At 37.4% G+C, this 14215-nt stretch overlaps 1 protein-coding gene across 1 annotated transcript in view; it reads right to left on the bottom strand.

The window, feature by feature from the left end:
- Positions 1-14215, bottom strand: part of NEDD4 (NEDD4 E3 ubiquitin protein ligase) — a 124821-nt gene that overhangs the window by 89068 nt on the left and 21538 nt on the right. Inside the window, exons 3-4 of the mRNA XM_037151052.2 lie at positions 10861-10939; positions 10724-10762 (exon numbers count right to left, since the gene is read on the bottom strand). Coding sequence (XP_037006947.2) covers positions 10724-10762; positions 10861-10939 — 118 coding nt within the window. The remainder of the gene's footprint in view (positions 1-10723; positions 10763-10860; positions 10940-14215) is intronic.

Raw genomic sequence — 14215 nt, 5'->3', positions numbered from 1 at the left:
TTGGAGCATCGTCTTGTACACCACCAAAAGGGTGTGGATTAGATTCTCAGTCAGAGCACATACCTAGGTTGCAGCTTTGATCCCCAGTTGGGGCACATATGGAAGGCCAACCAATGTTTCTCTCTCATATTGATGTCTCTTTCTCTTTCACTCTTCCTCTCTCTCTAAAATAAATTTTTTAAAGCACTAGACTCCTAAACCTGGTTAATCATTTACAAATGACCTTCTTCCTTATTTCTGTGATAGCATCTCTGATTCAAAAGTAGTACTGACCCTGGCTGGTGTAGCTCAGTGGATTGAGCACAGGCCTGTGATCCTAAGCATCACTGGTTCAATTACCAGTCAGGGCACATGCCTGGGTTGCAGGCCATTTCCCCAGTAGAGGGTGCACTATAGGCAACCACACACTGATGTTTGATGTATCACTCCCCCTCTTTTTCCCTCCCTCCCACCCTTTGTAAAAATAAAAAAATAAAATCTTTTTAAAAAGTAGCACTAAATTTCAAGCATCCTTTCTAATCAGAAATCAAGATAAAAAATAATGGGAAGATTTTTAGTTATAGTTTTAATTAAAAAATTTTTTTTTTCTGACTGGTGTGGCTCAGTTGGTTGGGCATCATCTTGTAAAGCTGAAGGTCACTGGTTTCATTCCCAGTCAGGGCAAGTGCCTGGGCTACAGGTTATGTCCCTGGTCAGATGCATATGAGAGGTTACCAATCAATATTTCTCACATCAGTGTTTCTCTGCCTCTGTTTCTCCCTCCTTTCCCCTCTAAATAAATAGATAAAATATTTCTTAAAAATTAAATAAAATTTTAATTACAATTTTAATTCCTCTAACAGATACCTATATTTTCTACTTCTATTCATATTGGTTTTGCTAACTTTTTGGCCTTTAAAGTTTTTTTTTTCACTTTAGCTAAGTTGTTAAAATTACTGCCATCGGGTCGTCTATAATATTACCTTATTTATTTCTTGTCTGTTGGATTTTTTTTATTCCTTATATTGGTTATTTGAGGTTTTCCCCCTCTTATACTTGGTCCAGCAAGGTGTATCAAAGGATCACTTTGGTTTCATTTATTTTCTCTACTTTTTCCATTTCACTAATTTCCATTCTTATTTCCTTCCTCTTTTTCTTTGCTTAAAGTAAAAACTTACATCATTGACCTTTTAATCTTTTTTCTTCTGTATATACAGGTGCAAATTTTTCTCTAAGCACTGATCAGCTAATCCCATATTTTGACATGTTATGCTTTATTAGTTAAAATATTTTCTAACTTTTCTTATGATTTCTTCTTTAATCTATGGCTTATTTAAAATGTTACTTAATTTCCAAATATTTGTGAATTTTCCAGGTTTATTTGTGTTGCTGAATTCTATCTTAACTCTGTTATAGTCAGAAAACATACTCTGTTGCATCTCAACCTTTTAAAATGTATTCAGACTTGTTTTATGGCCATATGTATGGTCTCTTCTCGTGGATGTTCCATGAGCATATAAAAATGTCTATTTTTCAGATATTAGATGTAATGTTCTCCACATGCCAAATAGGTTAAATTTACTGATAGTGTTTTTCAAATCTTTCATGTACTTACTGACTTTTTCTGTCTGGTTGTTTTAGCATATTGAGAGAGAAGTAACAAAATCTTCAACTACTCTGGATTTATTTATTCTTCTATTTTGTTCTTTCAATTTTGCTTCATAATTCTAAAGCTCTTTCATTAGGTGCATACAAATTTAGGGTTGTATGTCTTCTTGACAAATAAGCCCTTTTATAACCATGTATTATGCCTCTTTATCTTTGGTAATATTCTTCATCCTGAAGTCTACTTCATCGAATTTTGATACAGTCACATCAGGGTTTTGTTTGGGGTTTTTTAGCTTCATGTTTGCATGATAAATCTTCTTCTGTACTTTTCCTTTTAACTTGTCTGTGTCTTTTTACTCAATTTGTACCTTCTGTAAATAGCATATAGTTGAATCTTTTTTTTTAATTACTGAGATGGCTGGCTTTATGACTGCCATTGTTCTATTTTGTCCTATTTGTCTTTATTCCTCTTTTCTTCCCTTAAAAATATTAATCAAGTACTTCTTGGTATTCCATTTCATTTCTTTTATTAGGTTTTTACCTGTAATTCTGTTTCAATTTCTTATTAGCTGCTCTGAGGATTACAGCATGCATCCTTAAACATCACAGTTGTCACAGCCAGAGTTGAGCCACTCTGATCTCCCTCAGATCTCTTTCAGGAGAACCCGCATAGTTGATTGACAGTCCCCAGTTGATCATGCATCTTTGCATTTACCCATTGTGTTCTCCTTGCTTGCTACTGAAGGCTGGACACAGTGGGGTTTCAATGGCCTGGCCATTCTTGCCCAACACAGGACTTCTCTAACAGACACCCTCTTCTGGGAAACTCTCCATCAGCCTGGATGAGACTTTCTCAGAATGGAGCTGCAGTGTAAGCCTTTCCTTTCCAGTCTTTTCACACCTCTCCTTGCACAGGTGCTAGGCCTGCATTATGATGAGAAGACTCTCCCTACCTGTGCATCCTCTGTCTTTGACCTTCATTTTTAATCCCATCTTGGTGTCTATCTCTTAGAGGGCTCAAGCCAACACTGATGGTATGGGTAGTGGAGTTTTAGGACCAGCCCAAGTTCACCTGGCAGACCAAGAGCTCCCCTTCCCATTCTGAGTTATAATGTGGGACACAAAGTCCTAATAAGGTGGTAGCCCAGTTCCTAAAGATTTCTCCAGTGATGTCCCAAGAATATGTCCTGGTGGAGGGGAACATGCTTGCCAGTATGATGTTTAAGGCACTTGAAAGATATAGGAAGAAGAATGCCTACAAAAACAGTGGAGTTGGCTAGTGACTACTACACTGTGCTGCTGACTTACAGAGAGATGATGAGTAATTAAGGGTAGTCAAACAACTAAAGGTTAAATGTGTGAGACAGAGGGACTCTTTGGTATCTGAGAAAGAGGACTGCATCTTCTGGAGTAGAAAAGAGGACACAACTGAGGAGCAGCCTCAAATGTGACAGAGATGCAGAGCTCACAGACATTTAAATGCTCAGTCACTGCAGGTCTAATATGTTCAAGTCAGGGCCCTGGCTGAGAAAATCGGGAACCCTGGCATGTGAGATGAGAGGATCTGGGTGAATGCTCCTGAGGTTTCTGAGGATTTGGTTCTGTATGTCCCTAACCCTCAGAGCTGGCAGAGTAGCCCATCCCTCTCTAGTAAGAGCTAGCACCTCCCCCAAGCAGGAAGATACTGTTAAGGCTTCTTCCTCACAAGGAAAAGGGGTCTCTCCTCAGGACTTCCTCTAACTTCTCTTCTGACTACCAAGATAATAATAACCAGTTTTGCTGGGATAATTAAATCCCAACAAAACCCAGCTGGGCCTGAGGTACAATGAAAGAGATTATTACATTTGGAAGTAGCTTCAAGAATTAAAAAGCATGCATTAGTAGGAGCCACAGAAATACCCCTGAGACAATAACACTTGATCAAAGGAGCAGAAGCATAAGACTGGATAAGCAAGATTTCACTGACTTGGGATTTAACATCCCATGGGATGAGGCAAACTTACTGCTAGGGTGGCTCCTAGAAACCTGAAAAAATAATGAGCCAGGTGGAAATGCCTGAGTCACCCTGGCAGAGGGTAGAAGAATTAAAGGTCCACGGAAGTGGTCATACTGGAATGAAATATATATATTTGGCCTCGTGATATATGTAAAAATACCTACAGATTTTTATGTCCAGAAGACACATCATTAACCACAGTGATCAGGCATGTGCCGGAGACAGGGGCAGCAGCACCACCAAGTGCAGTGGTGGCTCTCCTCGGCATGCGAGGGACTAATGGTAGGAGATGGGGTCACAGAGCTGGGCTCCTAAATAGTCGTGCAAAGAGATGATCCTCCCCATCTCCAGTAATAGAGGCCAGCTGGTGGCATTGCACTGCCAGAATCAAGGGGGCTACAATTATTGTAATGACCAGACAGACGAGAGGGACAGTGAAGCAGACCTGACTTGATCTGCAGAGCACACAGCACAGCATCCCCAGGGGCAGAACAGGCAGGTAGCCAGTGAAGGTGCAATGAAGACTGACATGTACAAGCACCAGAAGAAAACAGCAGAGAAGTGAATGGCTAAGGACAGTTTCCCTAATTAAAAAACCACAAACCCTTGTCCTATTCCCTAACCTGAGCCAAAAGTCTGATCGAAAGCCCATTTACTAAAGAAGTGACCTCGTCCTTAGAAGGAGGGCTCTGCCTCACTTCAGGAAGTATATGTTGTAATGATCTCCCCTCCTCCTCCAAAAGGACTATGGTCATTTACTCGGGTGGACTGTATACAGGAAAAAATGAATACTCAGACCAACTGAGGACTGTCGGAAACAGGGTCTGTGTTGCCACCTAGAAACCGAAAGCATTACAACTTCCGTACCAGAGCAAGGACTTGCAGGAACCAGATAATAAATGGAGTCCTGGTTAATGTTCAGCTTATACAGAGTCCACTGGGTCTGATGGTCCACCCAGAGTCATTTCCCTGGTTTTCAAGTGTAAAATTTGGATTGATGTAATGGAAGCTGGGTCTCCTCACTACCACCACCATGATGACTTGTGGGATAAGAACCCATAGTGAGAAGGCCCAGTGGAAGCCTCTGAACTGTCCTATCTCTGTTCAAGACGGTAAATCTAAAACCACATTGATTAGAAATGACAACAAAACACAAGCAATAAAAGAGAACAATAGATAAATAATAGAAAAATAGCTAATTTTTAATCAAAATTAAAAACTGTGCTTCAAGGGATCCCATCAATAACATTAAAGGATAGCCTACAGAATGGAAGAAAATTTTTGCAAATCATGTATCTGACAAAGAGCTTGTAATTTAGAAGTATAAAGAACTATAACTTAATAACAAAAATACAAATAACCCAATTGTAAAACAAACAAAAGATCTGAACAGACATTTCTCCAAAGAAGATACACAACTGGAAAATAAGCTGGTGAAAAGATGCTCAGTGTCCTTAAGCATAGGAAAATGCACATCAACACAATTTAAAAATGGGCAAAGCACCTGAACAGACACTTCTCCAAGGAAGACACACAGAGGGGGCCCATACCCACATGAAAAAATGCTCAACATCACTAGCCATTAGAAAGATGCAAATTAAAACCACAATGAGATACCACTTTACATTGGTTAGAATGGCCATTATTAATAAGTCAACAAACAACAAGTACTGGCAAGATTGTAAAGAAAAGGGAACCCTAGGGCGCTCCTGTTGGAAATGCAGACTGGTACAGCCACTGTGGAAAACAGTATGGAATGTCCTTGAGAAACTAAAAATGGAATTGCCTTTCATCCAGCAATCCCATTGCTGGGAATGTACCCTAAGAATCCTGAACCACCAATTCCAAAGACCCTATGCACCCCAGTGTTCACAGCAGTGTTATTTACAATTGCTAAGTACTGGAAAAAGCCTAAGTGCCTATCAGTAAATGAGTGGACCAAAAAACTGTGGTACCTTTACACAATGGAATACTACACAGCAGAAAGAAAGAAGGGACGCTACCCTTCCAAACAGCATGGATGGAAATGGAAAGCATTATGCTGAGTGAAATAGGCCAGGTGGTGAAAGATAAATAACATATGATCCCATTTGTAAGTGGAACCTAATCATCAAAATAAACAAATGAGCAAAACAGAACCAGAGACTTGGAAATACAGAACAAACTGACAGTGACCAGAGGGGAGAGAGGAGGGGGATAATGGAGGAAAGAAGGGGAAAGGGGAAGCAGAGGAACGCAAACAGAGGACTGACAGGCATGGGCAATGGGGACACTGACTGTGGGACCAGGGGCGAGGGACAGGGTAGGGGTGAGCAATGGGGAAAAAGGCAGGACAACTGTAACTGAACAATAATAAAAAAATGCAAATCAAAACCACATTTAGATACCACTTCACACCCAGAAGGAGGGCTATAATAAGAAGACAGATAATGACAAGTATTATCAAAAATGTGGAGAAATCAGAACTCTCAACCACTGTTGGTGGGAATGTAATGTGGCACAGCCACTTTGGAAAACTGTTCGGCAGCTCCTCATAGGATCCAGAAATCCCACCTACAGGTATATGCCTCTCCAAGTGAAAATCCACATCACACAAAAACTTGTATACAAGTCATGTTCACAGCACCATTATTCACCATAGTTAAAAAGTGGAAAGAAACCAGATGTCCATCAACTGATACATAAAGTATGGTTATCCACACAATGGAAAAGTGCTTAGCAATAAAAAGAAATGATGTACTGATACATGCTATAATATGATTAAACCTTAAAAACATTATGCTAAGTGAAAAAAGTTAGACACAAAGGACTGTATGTTGTATGATACCATTTATACAACAAGTACAAAACAGGCGAATCTAAGAGACAGTAGATCAGTGGTTGTGTGGGAGAGGGACAGGTGTTACGGGGAAAAGTGGTGAGAGCTTGTGTACATGCAGTTTGGGGAGTGAGGAAAATGTTTGGAAAATGAGTTTGGTGATGGCTGCACAGTTCTGTGCACTAAAAACAACTGAACTGTATACCTGGAGCGATTTGGATGTTACATGAATTATATCTCAATAAAGTTGTTTAAAAGAATATTGCAGCCTGATGGGAATGTTAGAGATAAGTACCACCAGAAAAGACCTAAAGGATACGAACGTGGCTCCCATATGCTCATTTAATTCTCTAGTCTGATCCCTGCAGAAATCAGATAGCTCCTGGAGAATGACTCTACCTGTAAGGTCCACCAAATAATAGCCCTGCTCGCTTGCTGTTCCCTGAATACAAGTCCAGAGTGCCCTTGCAGCACCTGCGGACTGGTTTGATAGGGCCCTTGCTATGTCCACTGGAAAGTGTGCTCCCTGTGGGGAGTTGGACCTCTAACTCAGCAGAGCCCAGAGTTCCAGGGATGAGAAGCACATAGTCTTCCACAGGGTCTCTGGCAATGTTAGTAAATGGGGCCACTCCTGCTTCTACTCCTTTATTTCTGGACCCATGTATACTTCCCATTGTGAACACAGCCCTGTATGGGGGTCTCTGGTTTAACGACTGAACTATATCCCTTCTCTGCAGAGTACTGCCTCCACAGTGTGCTTCAGGTGTGCCTTCAGTAGGCCTTCGCAGATCTGTGAGGCTGCCTGCTTCTGGATGGTGTGGCAGGCGACGTAACCAATGGATCCCATGGTCAAGGACTCATTTCTGCACCTCCTTCTCTGTGAACTGGGTCTCCTGGAAGGATAAAATGTGTGGCTTTCCATCCCTATGGAACACACATTGTATAAGCCCCCAGAGAGTTGTGCTGGATGAGATTCTGCAGAGAAGGCAAACTTATGCCCAGAAGTAACTGGAAGACAGATTTCTGGCCCTTTCAGAATAGAAGGGGTTCAATTTGGTAAACTTACCACAAAAATGGCTATGGTCATGAGGGTTAATGAATGGTCTACAATTATATCTTCTTTTTTTTATCCTCACCCAAAGATACACTTATTGATTTTAGAGAGAGGGGAAAAGAGGAAGAGAGAGAGGGATAGAAACATCAAATGAGAGAAACACTGATTGGCTGCTTCTTATATGTGCCTCCACGGAGGGAAGAACCTGCAATTATGAAGCACTAGGTATGTACCCTGACCAGGAATCGAACCCACAACCTTTTGGTATATGGGACAGCACTCCAACCAACTGAGCCACACCAGCCAGAGCTGCAGTTTATCTTCTTACAAAGTCTTTGACTGGTTTTGGTATCAGGGTAATGTTGGCGTCATGAATTAACTGGGATATGTTTCCTCCTATCTATTTTCAGAAAGATATTATGTAGAAATCGAAATTATTTATTCCTTAAATGTGCAGTAGAATTTAACAGAAAAACCATCTGGGCCTGAAGTTTTCCTTGTTGGGAGGTTTTTAACTTCAAATGCAACTCTCAAAGAAACACAGGACTTTTCAGGTAATTTATTTCTTAAAATTTTGGTAGCATGTGTCTTTAGAGGAACTGGTCCATTTCATCTAAGCTAATGAATAGGGGGACAGAGTTGTTCACAGTGTCCCGTGTTATCCATTTAATGGCTATAGGTTCTGCAATGATGCCCCTTTCTAAGTGGAAACAGATTAATGGCCCAAGATCTTTCTTCTTTTCTAATATAATGTAATGCTATATGTTTCCTTCTGAGCACTGCTTTAGTTGTATCCTACAAACTTCGATGTATTTTTATTTTATTCTATTAAAATATTTTTTATTTCCCTGGAGATTCTTATCTAATCCATGGGTTATTTAGAGGCATGTTAACTTCCAAGTACTTGGGGATTTTTCAGATATATTTGTATTATTGATTCCTACTTTAATTACATTATAGTTGGATACCATGCTTTACATGATTTATATGCTTTTAAAATTGTTAAGGTTTAATTTTTGGCCCAGCTTACTCAGTAAATGTGTGCAATTGAAAAGACTAAGTAGTCTGTTGTTGGGGTGGACAGCCTGCAAATGTCTATTAGGTAGGACTTATTTTATAGTTTTGTTCAGCACTTCTATATTTTACTGAATTTTCTGGTCTATTCCCACCTTTGTCTATTTGTACTGTCCCTCAATACTGAGAGTATTGAATTCTCCAAGTAAAATGGTGTCCTTGACAATTTCTCCTTTCAGTTCCATCACTTACTGCTTTATAATTTTGAAGCATGGATGTTAGGTGCACATATAGAATGGTTATGGCTTCTTGATGAATTTGCTTTGTGTCTTATTTGGTATTGGCTTTTTGGCTGTATGTCTTTATTATTTTTTAGTAGCTGCACTAGAAATTACAATATACATACTTAACCTTTCATGGTCTACTTAAAGTTACTATTGAATCACTTGAAGTAAAATGTAGAAGCCCTACAACCATAAAGTTCACTTTACCCTCACTCTTTTATGTTATGGTTATAGTATATATTCACCTGCATAAATTAAAAATCATACCAATGTTATAATTTTTGTTTTCAACAGCTGTTCATATTTTTAGAAACTCAAGAGAAAAAAAAGTCTATTATAATCAAACAGAAAAAACTCAAGCGAAAAATAGCCTGCTATAATTACAGATATTTACAATTCCTGTTGCTTCTCCTTGGTTTCTGCAGGCTTAAATTTACTTCTGATACCACTTACTTTTAGCCCAAATAACTTCCTTTAGCATTTTCTTTATAGCAAGTCTGCCGGCAATATATTATCTTATTTTTTCTTTGGCTTCAAATGCTATACTGTCACTCCCGAAGGATGTCTTTTTTAAGTGTAGAATTATGCGCTGACTGCTCTTCTTCCCTTTCCTATCTTAGACAATTCTATCATAGTTACTGGAATCATTGTTCCCCTGTGCATCATGTGCCATTTTCCCTGGCTGCGCTCAAGATTTCTTCTTTTTCTTTGATTTTAGCAATTTGATTTTATGTCTGAACCTAGTTTTCTCTGCATGTACTCTGGGTTTCGCCAAATTCCTTTAATCTATAAATGCATGTCTTTCACCAAATTTGGAGTTTTTTAGCCATTATTTCTTCAAATCTTTTTTTTCATCAATGTCTTTTGCCTCTTCTGAGACTTTAGTGATTCAAATATTAGACTCTTTTAATATTATCCACAGGTTCCCTCAGGCTCTACTAATTTTTTTCCATCTTTATTTTCTGTCCTTTAAATTAGGTAATTTCTACTGATTATTTTCAAGCTCACTAATTCTTTTCAATGTTATTTCCATTTTGTTACTGAGCTCATCTAGTGACTTTAAATTTTTTTCAGATGTTATATTCTTGTTTTAGTATTTCTATTTATTCTTTTCTATGGTTTCTATTTCTCTGCTGAGAATATCTACCTTCCCATCTATTACAAGAGTATTTATCTCTACCTCATGGAGCACAGTTATAATAGTTAAAATAGCTGCTCTATAAGATTTTACTGATAATTCCAGTGTCTGGGTCATCCTGGGATTTGCATTTATTGACTTTCTTTTCTTTTGAGAATGGTCATATTTTCATGGTTTGTTGTATATAAAATAACTTTGGATACATGTTGAATATTCGTTGTGAAACTGGATCCTGCTAAAATCCTTAATAGCATTGCAGTTGTGCATTGCATGAGGTTAAGGACTTTTGACAGAAAGGCCTAAGGAGACATTCTCAGTTTGAGGGCCCTTCTGACGAGCCTGGAATAACTGCTGCCTGGAGTTTGCTCTTAGGGTATAGTGAGGCAGTGTAAGGGGGAAGGCAGGAATGTGCATGAAGGGTGAAGGAGGAACTGTACCCATTTATTGGCAGGCCTTCATCATCTCTCCCCTGGGGCAGCCTATTTAATAAATGACTGGGAGACATATATTATCTTTAAGGAAAAACACCAAAATACACTAAATTGGAATAAGCACACCAGATAGTTTCTAAATCAGAATTAAACAAGAATAAAATAATTCCAGGCTTACAATAACATTTTACCCCTTCATTACCATACATATGTGGGTTTTTATAATAAAATAAATGGTTCCAGGACCATATCATCTTGGGAATAACTAGATTAAACTATTTAAAAATTTTAAAATCTAGCCAAATACTTAAAAGATGCATTTTAGAATATTATAAGTGAGAACTTATTCTAACTATTGAGAAAACTTTTTGCTGTTTTAATGAAATAAAATGCATACTTACTCTGAATAATATTTCTTCATTCCATTTTGGATTCAAAGTCTAAAAGACAATAAACATAGCATAACTAATTTTTATATTTTTTCATATAAAAATAAAAGAGTATATTTAAAAATTTTTTGAAGCCTGCCAGGTCTGACCTTTTTAATGGTTTTCGTTTGCACACTTGTTAAAATTCCATTCATTGGGTCATATAACGTCACTCTCACATAAGGATCACTGTTAAAATTAAGAAAAAAAATTAATTGTTGCTTATTCCCAAACTTAGATTACTCAGACTATAAAAATCACAAGACTTCTCCTTGTTAACAATTTCTACAATTATTTCCTACAATGAAAAGTTAAGGGTTTCTTAGGCAAGGGTAATAATTATAGCAATTTTTGCCTCTTTTAAAAAGCTAAAGTACCATGTTAGTGAAATAAACAAAAAAATTACAAAGAAAACCTTTTAGTCACAATTTAATGGCTTCCAATATTTTTAGATTTTAAACTTTTTCTTACTTGTTTTGGGTTAAGATGGCCAATTCAGTGATTTTTGAGAACTAGCTTTGTAAGACCTCAGGTTGTTCTAAGTTATTTCATGGATATAGACTCTTTACAAAATAAAGGCAAAGTGCTTTCAGTTCAAAATAATTATGTCATATAACCCCTTTTACAAAGAGACACAGAGAAGGAAAATCAAGATTTTTGCCCATTTTTTATTTATTTACTTTTAGAGAGAGGGGAAGGGAAGGCGAAAGAGAGGGAGAGAAATATCATGTGTGGTTGCCTCTCACCCTCCACTGGAGACCTGGCTTGCAACCCAGGCATGTGCCTTGACTGGAAATCAAACCAGAGACACTTTGGTTCCCAGGCTGGCACTCAATCCACTGAACCACACCAGCCAGGGTGAACTTTGCCCATTTTGAACTGGCCTTTTTATCATAGTATCATCGAGTTGTAAGTAGTCTTTATATATAATGAGTTAAATGCCTTTCTCAGATACAAGTTTTGAAACTATTTTCTCCCCATCTGTGGCTTGCCTTGTCCTTTTCTTTAAAAAATTTTATTTATTTATTTTTAGGGAGAGGGGAAAGGGGGGAGAAAGAGAGGGAAAGAAACATCCATGTGAGAGAGAAACATCAATTGGTCTGAACTCACAACCCAGACATGTGCCCAGACTGGGAATTGAACCAGTGACCCCTTGTTCTGCAGGAAGACACCCAACCAACTGAGCCACACCAGTCAGGATGCCTTGTCCTCTTCTTAAATGTGTCTTTCAAACAACAGAAGTTTTTAATCTTGACGCTGTCAATTTCAACATTTTCTTTCTTTTATGATTCTCACTTTTTGAGTCCCATTCAAGAAATTTTTGTGTAACCCAGTATTTTCTCCTATGTAGTCTAGAAGTTTTATAATTTTAGTTCTTATACATTTTTAATATGTTGTGTGATAAGGAGCAAGGTTCATTTTGTTCCAGATAACCAGCTGTTGCAGTATTGTGTGTACCAAAAAGTCTGTCTTTTCTCCTTGAAGGACAGTAACACTTTTTGTCAAAAAGCTACTGACCCACTTTGTAAAGTATATGATTGCATAACTACTATGCTGTATACCTGAAACTAACACAAAATAATATTGAATGTAAACTGTAATTGAAAAATAAAAATTTAAAAAGCAACTGACCATATACTTGTATATGTGTGTGTGTATATTTCTACACTTATTCTATTCCGTTGAATGATACTTTTATTCTTATGCCAAGTCCATTCTGTCTTGATTACTACAGCTGTATACTAAGTCTTGAAATTAGGTAGCATAAGTTTTCCAATTGTGCTCTTCTTTTTCAAAATTGTTTTGGCTATTCTACATCATTTATCCATTAAAAATATTGAGATTATCTTATTTCTCCAAGACAGCATACTGGGATTTTAATTGGGATTGTGCCAAATCTAGTCAATTTGGAGAGACACACCACTCTAGCAATGATGAATCTTCCAATCCATGAACATGGCATGTTTACCCATTGATTTAGATCTTCAATTTCCCTCAGTAATGTTTGTAGTTTTTCAGTGTATAGTTCTCACAAATTTTTGTTAAATTTATTTCTAACTTTTTTATTTTTATGCTATTGTAAATGGATATTTTAAAAATTTATTTTCCTGCCCTGGCTGATGTAGCTCAGTGGATTGAGTGCGGGCCTGCAAACCAAATAACCACAGTTCGATTCCCAGTCAGGGCACATGCCTGGGTTGCAGGCCAGTTCCCAGCAGGGGATGCACTAGAGGCAACCATACATTGATATTTCTCTCCCTCTCTCCTTCCCTTCCCCTCTAAAGATAAATAAATAAAATCTTGAAAATTTTTATTTTCCAATTGTTCATTGATAGGATATAAACATATAACTGATTTTGGTACAATGACTTTGTATCTGGTGGCCTTATATCTTATTAGTTCTAGCAGTTTTTATGTAGATTTCTTAGGGTTTTCTATGAACATAATCATGTTGTCTGCAAATACAGCTTTCTTTCTTTTCAGCTTATTTACTTGCATTTCTCTTCCTGGCCATATTATATCAGTAGGCTGTCCAGTAGAGTTGCATTGAAAGTGAAAGCAGACAACCTTGTCTTATTCTTATGTTTAAGCAGAAAGCTTTTAGGCTGTCACCACTGAGCTGATGTTGCTACAGGTTTTTCACAGATAGCCTCAATAGATTTAGAACATTCACATCTGTCCCTAGTTTGCTAACCATTTCTTTCACGAATGGTGTTCAATTTTGTCGGAAGCTTCTTCTGCTTTTATGGAATTGATCATGTCTTTTTCTTTTATTCTATTAATATGGTAAACTAGACTGATTAATTTTCAGATGCTAAACCAATCTTACATTTTATTCTTAGCTTACTGAGCATTTGTATCATATATGAGTGTTTTGGATTTTGTCAGATGCACCTTCTATACCTATTGAAATGATCATGTGTTTTTTTCTTCTACACTATATTAATATGATGAATTGATTTTTTTAATGTTCAGCAAATCTTACATTACTAAGACAACTCCCACCTGGTCATACATTGTTATATACTGGTCAGCATAGGGCTATTCAAGTTTTCCATTTCTTCTGTGATTCTTGATCTATCTAGCTAGAAGTTTAAAATTTTTATTGATCCCTTCAAAGAACAAGCTTCTGATTTCAATATTTTCTATCATTGTCTGTTTCACTTGATCCTTATTTTCAGCCTTCTACTTACTTTAGAATTAATTTGGGTTTTTTCCTAATTTCTTAACACTGGAGCTCAAATCATTCATTTAGATCCTGCTCCTTTTTTAAGTTAAACATTTTAAAACTCTCAACTTTAATTTAAATATTACTTTAGCTGCACCATACACATTGTGATATTACTGTATTTTCATTTTCATTCTGTTCAGAATGTTTTCTAATTTCTCTTGTGATTTCTTCTTTGGCCTATAGATTGTTTAGAGGTGTATTAAATACTTGGGGTTTTTCTAGACATCTTAATA

The sequence above is a fragment of the Artibeus jamaicensis genome, unplaced genomic scaffold (assembly GCF_021234435.1).
Source record: "Artibeus jamaicensis isolate MK-2021 breed Jamaican fruit bat unplaced genomic scaffold, CSHL_Jam_final contig_548, whole genome shotgun sequence".
NCBI classification, from domain to species: domain Eukaryota; kingdom Metazoa; phylum Chordata; class Mammalia; order Chiroptera; family Phyllostomidae; genus Artibeus; species Artibeus jamaicensis.
This window is presented reverse-complemented; position numbering and strand designations above follow the sequence as displayed.